Here is an 18,222-nt window from a genome sequence, read left to right as displayed (position 1 = left end):
ACACATTGGAACGAATCCAGACACATCATAGCTCAACTTAGGTTCCAAATTGTTGAGTCTGTAACACCTAGGCCAGGTGAAGATACTACTTAAAAACTTCTCCAAAGAGAGGTTTACTGGATTAAATTGCTTAATACCATGATGCCATTTGGTCTTAATGACCGTATGGATATGAGTTGTTTCCTTTGATCCTACCACCTATTACATGGTATCCACTTATATCAGGAATCATTATAACCTACAAGCCCTTCAACATTATTAGGTTCTCACAGATCTTTCCACATAAATACACACTCGTTCTCAGGCACATATTTTTTTGTTATTTTTTGATGATTCTTGTATGATTATTTATTGTTATATATTCTTGTCTGCTCACCTGCTCAATAAGGATGGTATGAATGCAATTTAAATGTGATTTTGTTGAACTTATCACCCATTCATCCCGCTTTTTACACCTGTTCATCCTTCCTTTGAGTATTTATTCCTTTTTCTTTTCCACACTTTATTTTCCAATAACTTCTAACTATTTCAGTACCAAATCTCATATTCTCTCAACACTAAAATGCTCATCATATTTTCCACCTTCACCGCTTCAGTTGCCCATTCTTTACACTACTCCAATTAGTATTCTCCCCCACCCACCCCTTTATTATCCTTATATTTTATATAATTTCTCTGATGCGATTCCCAGATTTCTCCACTACACGCAACTATTTGGTTAACATCTTCAGTCACTCCCTTTTTGTTTTTTCTCATTGGATATAATGATTATACACCTCCGTTCATCTTTTTCGTTTTGTCATTTTATCGTGTTTTTAGTGTTTTCACATCATTATTCTTTAGTGCATTCTCACACAGCACATATTTCTTTTTTCAAGGAGTGGTTTACCCATTGTCACCAGTTTTTCAGCAGTTGCAGTTTGTCACGATCACTGCCTTGAGTATTTTTACTATTTCCATTACATGTGTCACATGACACATCGCGTTGTGTTAGTTTCCGGGTTGATCCCTAAAACCTTCGCGTTTTGACCATTTAGCCATCGCGTGCCTTGTTGGATTCCTCTGCTTCCTATTCGACTCCAGTACACAAACGAGGACTTTTTCACCATTTCACTCGGTAAGCACATTAGCTTTTATTTGCGTAGTACGTTCTTCGCTAACATGTCATTCCGCATTGAGCATTTTCGTTCATTCGTACAGGCTATCCTAGAGACTTCTTTCTTGTTTTGAACTGGGTCATCCATCAAGCTTATCAACTACGCCACCTAGGTGAGCGATGTTATCCATATTAGTTTTTCCTTATCAGTCCCACTCAATTCTGTATCCTTCCGCCTACATTTTCTGCTTGTCTGTTTTTAGCAGCGTTATTTCCCTCAGAACAGAATCAGCGTTACAAGACATGGTGAGCGTTTTTTCACGCCACACCGTTGGTTTCCTTTACTCATTTACATGTTTACCCTCGTTTTCTTCACCCTATCCTCTTACAATCTGGACTTTCACTAACACCAACACGCTCAAGGTCGGCTGGTTTTTTCCGCTTTTTTCCTCTTTTTTTCCTATTTTTTCCCATTTCACTTTATTCAGTTGACCATAACGTTGTTTAGAAATCACGAGGTCACCATCACCATCAGTGCATGAGAATTCTGGTTGTTGTGATAACATCTTCCACCGTAGCATCTCTGTATTTGCTGTATAAATTGTATAAATGGATAATTTTTTTACATTCATCTCAGGTTTTCCCCTGACGAAGGGATTTATTATCCCGAAATGCATCGGGCACTATTTTCAAGAAAAGATGAAGAAGTCTATCATTATTGTACACTTGGAAATCTCCTATGATAATTGTACACACGATTAAGGATAATTAATGTGTTGTACCTGTATATTATTGATTGTAATGTAAAAATGGAAATCTGACCATTGTACTTGTATTGATATGCTAAAATATTAATGCATAACGTTTCCCTTAATTTTCTTGGTCTACAATTGTGTTTATTTACCTGTTAAACTCCGGTGAACAGTGCGTGGTACATGGCGGGTCTTCCCACTATATCTTTTTCTACGGTTACATATCCGTTGTGATAACGGATTCAGCACCACAGCACCCATTATAAACTGACTATAGGCTTTCTATTAAATTGATTAAATAGGTGTGCACCTTTTCACGTATCTACTGTATCTGTGTATGGACATGTATAACCCACGCTGTGGGACCGACTCAATCCTCACATCCTGGGTGAACCTTGTCAGAACCTGATAGACACTATCTTAATGAGGATCGGTGCGATGTGAGCCTGCATCGCAGTAGTATAATTAGGTACTTTCTAGCGAGTGTATAAAAAAACTAAAACTGCATTTAGATTTGCCTCATTCCACATTATAACCTTCCCTACTATCAAGGCACGTGTGGAGTTAGAATAGTGATTGCACACTTCCTCTTATGGTTAATGGCCGTCCATCCTCATAATAATAGGTATGTTATGTTACGTGGAGTGTGGTGTGGTGCAAACTCCACTGGGTGCCTCTTCTTTTATGCTGACATTGTCCTCAGTGTGTGGTGTACTCCACATTCGGGCATAGTCTTTCAGTTTGTGTCCATGTGGTCCTCAGCGGGTGTGATTGCTTTGAATTTGTGCGTACACATGGCGGATTTGTGGAGATTGTTTTTGTTGAGTTCAGAGCTTGAGAAGTTGTGTTTTGTCTGTATTTTGTACTCAGGATTAAGAATTGTGGTTGTAGCTTATGCATATGATACATGCACTGTAATTTAGATTAGTTTAGTGTTTAGCTTGAGGAGGTGTATGCTATGTTTTTGTTTGTTTTGGGTTGATGTGATATGTGTACATGTTCCCTTCTCTTCTTTAAGCGGGAAGATGTGCGGCATCTTACACTTGTTGAATCTCCTCCATTGTGTCTTGGCATAGCTCTAGTTTCGGTTCAATGTAGTGCTCTGTGAGTGATCTGTGCACTTCGAGCTGTTAGAATGTACTTCTTCTTGTCCCGGTGGAGCATCAGTCCCTCTACTCTTGCTCCATAAAGTATTCTACGTGAAGCAAGGCCTGTGTGAAGCTAGGACCGTGTCCTGCTTGTTCTTGATGGGCACCTGAGAGGTCACCTAAGGATACCTTCTGCTATCCTTTAACATGGAATCCGAATGATGCCATTTATAGCAAGGCTGTCTGCCTCCTCTTTTCCGGCCGCAGATTCCGAGAAGCAGTCAGGAGGATTCTGCAACACTTCTAAGATAAAGTCAAGAACTCTCTCTGACCTAGCTTTAGATGAAAAACATCCAAACATGCATGATAAAATCACATGACAGGGCAACCTCGGGTGCCTGATTAGAGTTTTCCTGGAACACACTCTAAAATTGCTTTCTTTTTGCATCTCCCAGATAACAACACTATCTCTGAGCTCAGCTCCCTGCACGAGGAAGACGCAAACTTTGGGCGGTCGTACCGGCAGTCCCGCAGAAAGCCGCCAACAGGTCGGGAACTGGATGGGAATGCAGAGTACTACCCTGGGCCATCTGGTGGCTCCACAAGGCAGCCATCTAGTTCCAGTTACAGAGAAGAAAGGAACAGTCAACGGAACAGGTAAGGTGCCCGGTGAAGGCCACCTGATGTAAAACAGGGCTGAAACTGTAGTTTGGTGAATAAATGCATGTACTAAGAGTACCACCAATTACACAAAAGAGTGCTTATCCAGTGGCGGATGGCATCGAAGAAGAATGGGGGTGGGTGCAGGCAAATGGGTGGTGGGTGGGTGCATGCATGTAAGGTGAGTGACAGCGGTAAATAAAAAGAAATAGCCACTTACTTTGCTTGCTGCCTTCCTCAGGTGCTTGCTCTTCTCTGTCTCCTCCAGACTCCGGGGGCTCCAGCAAATTCCCCTTTATTTAATCCTGGTACTGCTCTCATGCTGGCGACCAGCATGAGTGCAGTGCCAGAATTGGAGGGAGCGGCCTCTCCCAGCGCTCTCAAGAGCCCTGGAGGCCTGTGCTTTCTCTAACCCAGCTGTGTAAGACAGCTGGGTTAGAGAGGTTTAAAATGTGCATGTCTGGCCGGCCAAAGAGACATGCGCACTTTAGACTATGCACAGGCAGGCCACCACTCCTCCCTGCTGGTACTCAGCAGGCCCGCTCCATCCTGACACTCAGTTCATGTATAATAAAGCGGTAATGAATCAACTTCATTACCATTTTATTTTTCATCTCAGGGGCTTTTCTGGGGGCATTTCAGTTGGGCGACGCTCCTCCGCTCTAATGGAGGAGCCACCCATGTGCTTATCTACGCAAACCCTAGAGTCATTGACATTCTTAGTACATATTCAACTTCTTTGCGAAGTGTAAAACATATGTATTGTAAGGAGTGTTTATTCACTTTGGTGTCAGTGTCCTGCACCTTGCCTTGTCCCTGGGAGAATGTGTAGGGCCCAGCGAGAGATCTTCTGGCGGAGCATGGTTTGGGAATGGACAAGAGATGGGGTATGAAGTCTATGCAGGGTTTCGCTCCGTGTTCCTCACACTGTTGGGTAAAGGAATGAGTGAACTGAAAGCACTGAACATAAGAAGAGCGAGACTTTAGAGGATTCTGTGATCAGAGGTTGACTCAACTAGAAAGACCTGCATTTAATGCTAATCAGGTGATCATTTCTCTGGAAATGGAACTTAGTTTGAATTGTTTTGTTTTAATTTACATGATTTCCTTAAGTTTCACGTAAGCCTCGCCTAAATGTTAACTCATCTTAACTCTATTTCTAACCCTGAACTATTATATAGCCTTAATCTCAGACCTGACCCTAAATATTACCCTCACCCTAAACCCATGTTTTCAGTATGTGCTGTAGATTCTCATGCAGTGCACTCTTCTGAAATCTAATGTTGGGGTCGGAGCACTGCAGCTTGTTTCTGTTTCGGGCATGCATGGAAGGACCCATAATCACGCCGTTGAAAGCCGCAGTGCCTGGTCACAGACTCCACCTTACATTGGTTTTTTTTCCACCATTGATTTGGTTCTTGTTGCGCTGGGAAGAATCTACTCAAGGAGTCAAGACTGAAGGTCCAAAGAACATTTTCTGTAGTTTGAGCTTTGGGGGAAGCATCGAAAGAGACAATGTGCGCAAGTCGAAGCAGCAGTTTTATGTACTACTTTCCAAGATTGTATGTTGTATGAGAATGATTCAGAAGAGGTGAGCAAGCCATTTCATTTGTGCCCATTGTGCCACACCAAAGTTTCTAGTTACTATCATAGGGTCCTCAACCTATGCCTACTACGGGATCATGGCATTTTCTGAACATGTCAATATTTCTGATCTAAAAAGACTATTCTGCAACCATGCAATAGGCTTTGGGCTTCCTATGCCACGATGGAACAGAAAGTTGCATTCACTGCTGTACATGGTGCTTATGAAGAAGCAGAGAAGGATGCTGAATTTGGTGAGAAAGAAAAGTTCCCATCTGGTGCAATCAAACTGAATGGAGAGTATTGGTACCAATCTCCTGTGGAGTTTGATCCTCCTGATACCGCTCTTTCATCAGCAGCAACATTAGCTTGGGACACCATATACGAAGGACAGAGACTCCATCTACGTTGAAGGATTAGATACATGTTAGACATTGCTCTAACGAGAAAGCATACGAAGAGCCACCTTAAAGAGTGGATCAGCTTTGAAAGGAGTGTTACATCCGAGGAACCGAGCAGCAGCAGAGGATCGACTACAGCAGTAAGATGGCTTCAAAAAGAGAACACGGTGCAGGAGGATATATGACCTTGGAAACAGGATTGACACCAGGACTAGGATCAGCATCTGCATCCAGACACATCTGGCCCTGAAAAGACAGAATATCAAACGAACAGCCCTAGACGTTTTCTGAAGTTACAAAAAGAGATGAAAAACAAGCTGTGGTCTCCATCTGCCTCACCTATCAATGGGAGACGGCACTAGTCAGGTAAGACTTAACGTAGACCCTAACACAGGTCACATTAGAGCACCTTCTCTTGCACCTGTAGACACAGGTAGACCTCCATCCCACCAACAGAAAGATAAATATTATATTTAAAGGGGTTACTGCTCGGGAACTCTGGATAATTAAAATTGAAAGATTTCACCAAACAGAACAAGAGGTGCTAAGTCAATACCCCCCAACACAACACAGCCCCGACAACACAATGCAGGGTCAATGGACATAACATCGTGAGGATGAGGGCAAAGATGATGCATCGAATAATTATGTTACGGAGTCCAATTAGGAGAAGCCATTGGACCCATACCTGATCAATCTCCACCATACTACTCAATCGTTCAAAGGGCAGCTTGCCAGCATGCGGTAGCTATGCAGGTGGAAGATGAGGCAGACGAATGTCTCACTGAAACAAAATCAAGGATAGAAAAAAGAAATCAGCTACTTCTAATGCTGTGGATCATTTTAAGACAAGTTTAAAAAGAATAGTAGAAAACTTGAAGGAACAAATTAAAAGTAGATTTATCACTTCAAAAGTCAAATGGAAGTAGAAGGTAGCCCACAGGGATGCAATCTATATAAGGGTCTTACGCTGCCTAACTTAATTGACCTAAATAAAGGCAGTAAAACAGTACAAGACAATAAAGGTGTCTCCAGTAATGATGGCCATACATACAAGGTGCTGGAGACGGGCCACCCCTGGTCAGGAGAGCACGTGTATAGATGCAGCAAGCAAGACAGGGTGGCCACGAGGCCTGCTATGTGCTGGTGGACCTCCAGTTCACAAGCATTATCAAGTGGCTAAACTCCACCATTAGTGGGAAGAAATGGAGGAGCTCTTAAAACACCTGTCTGCGAGTCACATGAAAAGGAGTCAGAAATTGTGTTTACGGGCAAGGACATTGCCAATGCTGGAATACAACCTGGTTGGGACTCTGGTGATACCGCCTTCATAGAAACATCCTCCTGGGAGGGTATGCTTTGTTGTGGGAGTCTGGATTCAGGCCTTTTGCTGGGAAGCATGTGCCCAGTCCACAGGTGGATACAATTCTTGAAAAACATAAACAACACAGGGACAGACAGGTCTATGTGTGTTTAGGAATCATGTAAGGCACCATTTCATCAAGTTGCATATTTCCACCCATGGTCCATTTATTATATACAGAGGTGTGTGAAGATATGTTGGGTTCAGGTGACTGAGTTTCTTCTTGGATCACTGTCTGCTAATATAACACTAAGGGTCTTAAAGAAGGATGTGTATTAGAACCACTTCAACTTAAGTTATGTGTAATGCACCTCAGTAATTGTATTACTCTTGGGGAGTCACACCTTCAAAGAAAATTGGAGGCAAAATAATTTCATCTCTACAGAACGCTGACTATATTATCCTCCTGAGCAAAACATCAGTAGGTCTGCAGAGACCTATCACTGCATTTTCTTTTTGCCTGAACAATTACATGGAAATCAATTTAGATAAAACTAAAGTGGTAGTAATGGAGTGGAAAATTAGAAAACCTAGTTCTTGAAAAATAAGTCATAACAAAACCGAAGAAGCGGCTACATATGAGTACCTGGGTATTCTCTTTGATGAGCGAGCCAGCGTCAGGCTACACCTTCCCTCCGTAAAATGAAAGGCTAACCCCTTGGGTTTTGCTTTGAACACCCTGGCAGAGAAACTACTCAGACCCTCATTAGAACCAATACTGCGAGTAGTCAAGAGTACGTTTTTAGCATGCCATCTTTTAATTTATGGGGTGAGGAGGCGGTTGGACAGTTTGTAAAACTCTTTGACCCATCTGACGCGATGTATATTGAATGTCATACTTTTCACAAAAGAGAGTAAGGAGGAAGAGGCACAACCAGTGCATCCTCCAAAATCAATCAACAGGCAACAGCACTGTGTGCCACAAAGGAAGAGAGAGCAGAAGATACTCTCCAATTTGGGATCAAAGGCCCTCACCCACCTATGGGGTGGCATGCTCCATGATTGGGCCATTCCTGGCACCGGGCTGAAAGATTCAGGTGTGACTTAATACCTGGATGTTGGGGAGCTACTGAGGTGATTCCATCTGGGGTGGAAAATGAGTGGAGAAAGGACTATTGGGTGAAAGAGCCTGACTACAGAGGAGAATTGAACAAAAATCTGTGCTAAAACTACCTATTGTTGCATTCGTACAATTTTATAGATGCCAAAGGGTAGATGTAAGGTTTAATCCGATCCATTTGTGGAGGTCAATATATTTCTACCCTCATCGCGCTCCCTAACAAGGGGTTGAAGCATTCATCGGGACGTGTTTGCCTTCTCCGCAGAACTAAAAATGATAAAGGGATGGAAAAGTAGATTGATTTTCTGCAACCCGCAGAAAGAAAAGTCAGTCCTGACGGGAGCTTGCCCCTAGAGTCCAGGGCCCAGTCATCTTTATGGCGTCAAGGTCGACCTAGGTTAGCATGGCGAACCATCAAAAGTAACGACATGAATATTTACGACAGAAATATCTCTTGTCGTGTTCATGCTGGTGCCACACATTATATGAAAAGGTGATCAAGTGGACACGGTACTCCTTGCAAGTCATTTCAAGCATTATAAAACCCAAACTCACCTAAGGATGAATTATTTTTGTGTCATCTTAGTAGTGAAGTAAAAATGGGCGTGGATTTCTACTGTCATGGAGACAACTGTAGCAATACGAATATCCAAATCTTAGCCTGGGGTAGCGAATGCGTCTCTGCGTCTAATATTGTAATGTGCCAACATAATAGTGCTTCTCATTGTAGCAAATCCGCCTTTTCTGCATGGCCACTCCAGATTTTTCACCTTTGTTGGACCCTATCTGTTTCGATGGCTTTATAACTTGTGCAATGTACCCCACCTTGCCAGTAGCAAAGTGCCTGTGCTCCCCCATTAAATTTGGTTAAATTGGTATATTCCTCATTGGAACCTTTAACTTGCAGATACCTCTAATATGGTGTAGAAGTACACCCAGTGCTTGGAAGTTAAAATGCCTCTTGTGAAACGTGGCACCTATTTGCCATCCACAACATTGGCAGTGTAAACATGGCTTTATGCTTATCATGTGTAGCTTGACTGCTGTAGTATGACCTTTCAAAATAACCATTTTTGACAGGAGAGAACCTTCCTTTCAAATATTAATAAGTCACTGCTACGTATGCTTTGTAGCCCACAGGCAGAGTGCATGGTATTTAAAAGCAGGGCCTGTTGAAATTTAACTTCAACATGTCCTTACAGTTTCTAGCACCCAAATGCTGTTTTCACTGTAGGAAGGCTGGCTGATCCACATAAAAGCACTGGGAAGCGATATTAAATACAGTGCTTAATTTGTAAAATATGAAGTGCAGGTGCTCAAATGTTTATCGGAGGCCACACCTACTTTTCTCTGGCTCCACCCACTTCCTCCACTGGCTCCACCCATATCGTCAACTGGCACTGCTACTGTGTGCAACAATGGAACATAAGCCAAATCACCCAATATCAAATGGGCACAGAATGATCAACACAAGTGCATTTTGCTATTTGAAATTAGAATTCATGTCACTTTCCTCACTGCCATGATGAGGATGCACTAGTAAACCGAGAGCCGGCTATCATATGTACCCCAATATGTGACCTAATATGCAGACTAAGTTGTTGTTGTAAGTAGAGAAATATTAAAGACTATTACAAGAAAGGTTTTTGTGCAGTGCATGCGGAACTTTTCCATGTCGTGGTGCTCTCATTGTGGTGATAAGGGAAAACGAGGCACAGAGAAATACTGGCTTAGCATCACACGATTTTGCCAAGTGGAGAAGCGAGGATTTGTCCCTGTTTTGCTACTTTCACTTGTCACATTTAATTTAGGCATGAGATGGGTGTCTCTTTTTTTTCTTTAGTTTTAATTCAAAGGTAATGATGTGTCTTTAATTATTTTCCACGTTTTGTTTTGGAGAGTTTTATATAGCGCGAACTCGACCTGAATCCGAATCGGGTATCAGAGCGCTTTACATAGCACCAGTTACGTTACATGAGGACACACATTCATTTTTTGTTAGTCACGGGGAGATTAGGTGATTTGCCCAGAATCACAGGATGTTCAGCCTCATTACCGAGACTCGAACCCAGTTCCCCAGGTCTGAGGTGGAGCGCCCTAGCCATTAGGCCAACTCCTCTCCCCTGTTAAAAGGCTTAAAACTTATTAGTGGTAATGCTTACATTCAAAATACACATCGATAAGTGGAGCTGCACATCGTGCAAACCACACCATATAGATGTTTCTTCATGTACACTTCTTTTTATGCGGTGGCTTGTGGCCTCAACAGAGTGATAATGCACAGTGGTATAATCCAGCCTACAGCCCACAGTTTTGAACAGGAGGCCACTCTCTTTCCCCTGATAAAAAACACTCTCAGGGAGATGAAGCATCCCTCCATCTCTTTCATGCTCTAACATAACATCTGTGCTCTGAGCGCCAGGGAGCGAGGCGCAGAATCAGAATAACATTATTTTTCAAAATCAGTGACGCCGCGGCTGCCCTCAGAAATTCGGACGGACTCAGTTTATTTTACAAGACCCGGTCCCCGACCAGTCCGTCCAGCATCAGTGTACAATTTTCTAGGAGCGAGAAACTGGCAATCTCGCCTCGCATTCATATCATAAACTGACCCTGATGGACTCTTGCAAGGAAGAGAGGCCAGAGCCAGTAGGGAATGTTTAGGCAAGGCAGCCAGGGTTATTACGTGACGTCAGAGCATGCCCGGCGCCAGTACCCAGCCATTTGTTGAGTGACTGAGACCAGACACCATCACCCAGAAACCAAACCAAACTGCGTTTCGTCGTGGGGAACAGCCCGAGAAGTGAAGAGTCAAGTGAAGTAATTTGTGCGCGGCCGCGCGCCATTTTGGACTACAAGTGGAACAGTGGCTGCTGTGAGGACACGCCGGGCAGTGCCCGCCCCACCCATGGCTTTACACTACTGCGGCAGGCCCTATCGAAAAATCACATTGGTTAGGACTAGGAGGACGGTTAAAGACAAAAGTGTGTGTACCACCTACTAGGGCCGGCGGGCCCCGCAGTGGCTACTAGGGCAGGCACAGGCACTGGCTGGGCAGGGATGGCAGTCAGTGAATCTGGATCGCGTAATCATATCGAGTTAATCGAATCTTAAATGTGGGGCCGACGGAGCTAGCTGCCCTGCCGGGCTGCCAGTGCCACCCCTACCACCACAGTGATCAGGTGACTGTTGGTCGGGTCGTCACGCCACCCCCCACCCCCCACCCCCACACTCCAAAATGAAATGCAGCGTTGGTTTTTGTGGCAAGGCAATGATGGCATATTGGCATCGCTAGTAGCAGCTACTAGTACAGTACAACTACTAAGTAGGTTAGTACTTAACTTACCGTTACCTGTGGTGGGTCGGCCGGCAGGGGCTCACTCGGGACACACTCACACCGGCTGCACGCACAGCCTTTTTTCTTTAATAACTGACTAGGCCTGCCTGGTGCTGCTTAATACTACCAGTCAGACACAGTACTCTAGTGGATGTGGCTGATCGATGCCCCCAACACCACACTGGGTCGTCGTTGGGTCGGGTGCCTGAAGCTTCATTAGCCACGAACTATTTTTAAAGAGAGTGAAGGACCGTCATTTGTTACAACACTTCCTCTGTAAAGATCTGCAATTGCTGTCTACTGTTTATAAATCGTCTTGGCCACGCAATATTGAAAACCAGATTGGCAACCACTGCTTGTTACATATTGCTGATGGTTACATTTAATCGGCATAATGCAGAACGAACTAATTGACCTGTGACATCAAGGCCTCCATTTATTGGTATCCGGGATTTTTCCTGTGATTTAAATCAATTAGGTGTTTCAGTTAAGACCACCTTCCAGTCAGGTTGCCCCCTCTTTGGTCCTGATGAAGACCCGCAAGGCCAAGGCTTAAATATCCCTAAGGCCAACAAGACGGGTCGAAACGTCGACGCCCACCTTTAACTACCTGGGACACATATTCATCTCTCCGTGCAAGACCATCAACGGGGTCTATGTTTGAAATATACTAAGAATTTTGTATTTAATGAATGTGACCAGGTTTCTTGAATTCTGGACGGTGAATCACAACCGATCCACATTGCCTAAAATTGATTGAATATTCTGACTACTATGTATCTTTCATTTCTTGTCTCATTCACTCACTCCTTTATCACCTTCCCTTAATGCACGTTTCTCTTTGGAGCAACCTTGTTCTGTCCTAATACTAAAAATTTCCAAAAATAAACGCATGTATATTATTTCACAGTGTTTTGGATGTTGTTCTTTTTCAGTATGAACGATTTATTGAATATTGCGAGCCATTGTTCTTAAACAAAATTCTGTGTTTTTTGGGCTCAGGAGTAGTTAAACAAATTAACTAAGCGAAGCATATTGTCTCAGATAGATTGATTATTGGTCAAGGACCATTGTTTTTGGTATCAGCTATTCACCCAGGTCCTTTTTACCATGGGTTACCCCATTTTTGTAATGGTGCTCTGTACTATAGCTGTTCATCGTTCTGCACCAAGAATGAATGTGTGTCCTCATGTAACGTAACTGGTGCTATGTAAAGCGCTCTGATACCTGATTGGATTCTGGTCAAGTTTGCGCTATATAAAACTCAGCACAAAAAAAAAAAATGATGAATCTCTTCTGGGGGTGGGGCTCAGGGCAGGTTAAGTGTCCCACACGGCAGCACTGTTAACCGCCCGCGCCGGCTGACTCACTCGGGAGATGTGATGTGAAAAACACAATGCTGCTGCACGAGAGAGAGGACAGTAGTACAGTAGCAAGTGTACAGTAGTAAGTTACATTGAAAAATGTGACGTGCATGGCGAGCCTCGTGCGCAGCAGATGCGTGTAGAGCCAGAGTCAGACTGTAGACCGGGCCCTGTCAAGGAAGTGCAAAAGTAGGTGGGTCAGGGATTGTAAACATTTCCCCCATTAGTAACGGATGGGCCAGGAATCACCCTACCCATTGGCTAGTGGCTGTCATAAATGTGGCAATTCCAAGCACCCACTTCAGAACACTTTCTAGACCTGTGAAAGATCTGAAGAGAATCGAACCATCTGTCTATGACCTGAGAGGAGCCCTGAAGGGTTCAACCTGCCTCCTTCTTGTACCCAGGACAAAGAATTGGAATACAAGGTTCAGCTGTCTGACATCTGATATGGCTGCAGGGAGACAACTAGCAACAAGAGGCCTTTTGCTGGAAGTATTCTGCTGACCAGAGGCAACTGGATCTGGACTGAACCCTGCTGTTGGCCTCTACCATGATACCATATTAGCCTCTAAGGGGCAGATACAAAGCATTTTTCTGGTTGCAAATGGCCCGTTTCGCAGAATCGGGCCACTTGCGACCGGAAAAATGTTTTTCCCAAATGTACACAATGTGATTGAATCGTAATTTACGTTTGCGATTCTGTGTTTGGAAGGGGCATGTTTTGGGCACCCCTTCCAGACACCGAACCGGTGTGGTATGTATTACTGTTTTACGACCGCTTTCAGATCGCAAAACAGTATTATTTTACCACCATTTTAAAAGTGGCAGTAAACTCATTTGCAAATTAGAAGGGGTCCTGTTGAGACCTCTTTCCCTTTGAAAATGTCGAAAAAATATTTTTTAAGAGCAGGTCCGTCAGAACACTTTTTCCAACTTGTTTTTCACACATTCCAAGGTTTACCAGCTGACAAAACACAGGAGACTCTTTGTGTTTATTTGAGCACAAAAACATGGATTTATTCACATAACCGCCCTACAACACCTATGGATTTGGAACAAACTACAACTCCCATGTGACACACACCGACTTCATGATGCAGACTTCCCGTCATGCATTTTCATTCCCTTATATCTGCCACACACTCCATCCGACGTCTCCTCATTTGGATGGAGCACGGATGGCAGGGACACGGGAACCCTAAAGTAAAGAAGCGCATCATGGCCCCATTCTGTACCACAACAGTTCATTTTCTTTCCTTTTTTCCAAAGCCTATGACCACCATTGTATTAATGGAACAAGTGCCTACAGCCAGAGACTCCACTACTGACTTGCTGGCCCTTTACATTGATTAAACTTATAAAAGTACTCTGGATAATCACAAATGCGGCCTCTCCTCCAATGATTTCTGATAATTAACCTTTTTTCAGACAATGTTATCATGTTATAGTATTAGACACCTAGATGCCTTCTCTACCCCAGGGTATTCCATAACAATCTTTATCAATGCGGCCATTGTCTCCATTATATGAGGTACGACAGCCTGTTGTGGCAGGCGAACAGCAGAGGGGAGGGCCAACCTTCTAAGCATTCTGATTGGCTGAGCCAATCTGAACATTTCAAAATGGCTGCGGGTTAGGCATGTCCCCATGTGAGGAAGTTGCGTTGGTCGAGCGGTGCGCCCCCACTCTCAGCAGTGACCCAGGGCCCCCTCAAGGGGCCTGGAACATGGCAGGCTCTAGGAATCTTCCATTTTTATTCTGGTCTATCTTTAGCGCGTAGAAGCAATCACCCTCCGGAGAATGGCTGTGAATCTTTACTGCTGTGACTCAAGCAGAGCCTTAGCGCGCGTGCTCCCGAGAAGCCATAAACATCGATCCAAGGCCGTGGCGCGAGCTCTCAGCCATTAAGAATCAAGTCACTCCCCGGTGCAGTGTTGTAGCTCTGCAATGGCCGATGCAACCTTTTACTGTGCAGCTGCGCCTTATAATCCTGTCTCTAGGCACATGAGTCTCGAATTAGAAGCCATGAAATATCAGGATGAAAAGGTGAATGACTGAGATTAAAAGGATAACTCACTTGGTCTGGTAGGTGTACTGTAAATGTGCGAACACAGTTTAATCCGCCCTTTTACATCTATTCTGTGATGATGCATTATGTGTGTTTACTTATGCAAGACTGGCTTTCCTACTATGTATTTGCAGAGTGGCTGCTCCAGGTGCACCGCTTTCCATGCATCAGCTTAAGTCTCAGTTGTGAGGCCTGGGGGAAGCAAGGTATTATATATATTGCCAGGAAGGAAAGATAAGATAATCAGGTAATCTTGTGGCTAAACCTGGGGCGAGTGGCAGTGACAATGTCTGGAGAGCTATGATGGATGTGTTCCTGGAGGGCAGTGCCTATTGTAACACAGTAGGTATTGCCTAAAGTGTCCAGAATGCAACAGTCTGGAGTTGGAGACCTGAGAGTGAGAGGCTTCCAGGCGAGCCTCGCTTGAATACAGCTCTACCAGCCTGGCATGGGCAGAAAAAGAAGATCTCCCATCCAGATGGTTTCTGGTCGGAGCAGGGCCAACTAATGGAGGATGAACCAGACCCTCTGGTACCCAGAGGCTGGGCAGGCTGGCACAAGGTCAAGACTTAGAAGCAGGTCAGCAGACTCCCTGAGGCCCTCTGAGCTCTTCACCACGAGCAAAGCCAAGAGGATGGAGGGTCCCCTGACCTGAACCCGCTGACACCAATCTAGGCAGTAAGTGGGCAATGGGTTTACATCACCAGTGTTAGGGCTCCCAACACTAGCGGGTGAGTTTATGGCACAGAATGGGCACCCTGCTCTACTGCTTGTAGGTAGGACCTGCTCCAGACAATGGCCCATGATCCTGTCAGTACGCTTTGTGGTTTCCAACATAGCCTGGATTTTAGGTGGAGACTTATGGGGCTCCGGGCGGATTGAAGCTACACCTGATCATGTCTCCATGTCGTATCAGTACTCATTGTACTGCTTCCGCATAGTCTGTGTGAGATCCTTGTGGGCAGAGAATGTCAGGCAAGGGGCAGCGATGCCCTTCCCTTAGTAATGACGTAAGATCCTGATATTATATTGTGGATGAGTGTGTGCCACCATTGCAGAGTGAACAGTGGAGCACATATTGAAGTTCTGTGTGTTTCCTAGAATTAGTGAGAACTAGTTTATCTGGCTAGTCCCGAAAGCCCTGGTGTAGATATTGGTTCAGAGTGATTATGACCTGCTGCGAAGTGTATGCATATGTAACTACAGAGCATATGTTGTTACAGTGGATTAATAGGTATGAGGACGATATTACGTGTTGTTCCTGAAACATTTTTGCACTTCAAACGAGAGAGGGGGGCCCACTCCAGTACAAGTGGGCGCCAAACTCCAACAGACTGTCCGGGGGCAGGGGACGGATGTCCCAATGTGAAGGAACTAGTTTTACCCTTTTTTGGTCATGTATGCCCATAATTGGTACCAAGCACTCACTACTTGGTCAACAGACAGACCACCATCTTTCTGCCAGTGGGGCCGGAGTTGCTCTGCTGGTGGACACCTTAGACCGATTGCTCAGTGAACTTCAGTCTATCAGTCTGTGGACCTCAGACCATCGGCCATATTTAGGGCGCATGTTCTGACGTACTTTTTCGTTCTTCTGGACTGACATAAAAAGCCTGGCAAACAAAAGGAAAACAACCACCACAACCAAGAAGAAACCTCCCAGGGTGTCAGGGCCATTCGTTTTTGTGTTTTGTTTTTCGGAAATAACCGCCTGCTTTGCAGACGAGAAAAGGTTGTTTCGTGGCTGCAAAGCAAACCTACACCTCAGCCTCACTTTCTCTCCTATTATAACAAGTAAAAGCTGTGAGGAGATGTGTGAAGAAAGGTGGAGAGCAGGGGCCAGTGACTCAGCAGCCCCATCCTACTTCCCTCCCACCTCTGCTCCAAGTAAGGAATCTGAGAGCTGGGAGGACAAAGCAAGAAATGAAATGAATGCTGTTGTCCCAGTCCAGTCACTTCATGGTTTGTCCTCCCGGCCCTTTAGAAGACAAAGTGTGGATTGGTGGGAGAGGTAGGACCTCTCTTACTCCATCCACAGACCTTTGCTTCAGCGTGTGACTGTGGCTTTCGGTGAGGTCAGCAGCTATATCTTTGCTCTTGAACCCTCTGTTGGCCACCCCCACCCTGTCATCCACAATGGGGCTTCTGGCAGTGGGTGCTGAATTCCCTGCTCGGCCATTCCCACAAGCAGCTGATGTCATGGTTGTGTGGGATGCATATCCATTGGAACACGCAGATGTAGGCTCCAGGCCGATGTAGGGTGATTTCTTTGGGCCTGATTTAGATCTTGGCGGACGGGTTACTCCTTCACAAGGGTGACGGAAATATCCCGTCCGGCGAAATATAAATCTCATCATATCCTATGGGATTGATATTTCGGAAGATGGGATATCCGTCACCGTTGTGACAGAGTAAACTGTCCGCCAAGATCTAAATCAGGCACTGGGAAGCTTCACCCCACCACCACCATGAGATTGTCCACTGTTGGAGTACGTATAAAAACAGTGCACAGGGACAGCAATAATTAGCCCACTCTGTCAGGGTATAGAAATGTAATGACCTTAGTTCATTCTAAGGACTAGAACTCTTTTTTCATTGTCCTTTGCTGTCACCTTTTTTCATGACCGGCGCATTATCATGCTTTAGCTTGTCTTTGATTAGGGTATGATGACTGTAAAGAACATGGGCATGATCTAGAGCTTGCGGATGGGTACTCCGTCACAAACGTGACAGATATCCTGTTTGCCGTATTACAAGTGGATTATATCCTAATGGTGGATGGGGTATCTGCAGGGCCACTGGAATTATGTGATCGTGCAGCCGCAGCAATTTTCGCATAATTGTAGATTTGCCGCTTTTGCCAATCAATGCATCAAGTGCCACATATTCTACAGATTTTAACAAAAAAGATATTATGTTTCTAGCTCAAACCGTTCCTAGGTTACAAAAACACAGTGACACATGTTGTCGCACAGTGGAAGGCCCTTTGGAAAATTTGACGGGTTGCCTTTCTGTTGCTTGTTGCTGTATTTGGTTGTTAAACTGGTACTAATGAGGTGCAACTAATGCCAGATAGTGTTAACAAGATTAAAATGACAAAATTATGAAGTAATACTATCACAAAATGTATTGCATAATGTCTTATAATTTCCCTTTTCTTGCCGCATAATTTACTCTCCCCTGCCGCATAATTTGACCCTCCTCTGCCGCATAATTCCAGTGGCCCTGGGTACCTGTTGCGCTTGTGACAGAGTACCCATCTGCCAACTCTAAATCAGGCCTTTAGGAATAATATTACATTCACTGTGCTTTAAAGAAATCCCCTTTTTAATACTAGTTCTTTACCCTCATCTCAATCTCCCCCTTTTACTCTCCTGTGTCCTCTGTGTCTTTCCTCCACTCTTTCTTGCACTTTTTCTGTCGTTTTCCCCCCATTTCAAGCTCTC

The 18,222-nt window shown here is 44.4% G+C and overlaps 1 protein-coding gene across 6 annotated transcripts in view; it reads left to right on the top strand.

The window, feature by feature from the left end:
• The window catches only part of ILDR2 (immunoglobulin like domain containing receptor 2), an 878,816-nt gene that overhangs the window by 787,170 nt on the left and 73,424 nt on the right, over positions 1–18,222 (top strand). For all 6 annotated transcript variants that reach the window (XR_014967628.1, XM_085621104.1, XM_085621106.1 and 3 more), the window contains one exon: positions 3,392–3,593. Coding sequence is in view for 5 of the 6 variants with exons in the window: in XM_085621104.1 (XP_085477230.1) it covers positions 3,392–3,593 (202 nt within the window). In the remaining variant the exon portion in view is untranslated. The remainder of the gene's footprint in view (positions 1–3,391; positions 3,594–18,222) is intronic.

This window comes from Triturus cristatus, chromosome 8, assembly GCF_964204655.1.
Source record: "Triturus cristatus chromosome 8, aTriCri1.1, whole genome shotgun sequence".
In the NCBI taxonomy this organism is placed as follows: domain Eukaryota; kingdom Metazoa; phylum Chordata; class Amphibia; order Caudata; family Salamandridae; genus Triturus; species Triturus cristatus.
Note: the sequence above shows the minus strand (reverse complement) of the source record. Positions and strands in the feature narration are given on the sequence as shown.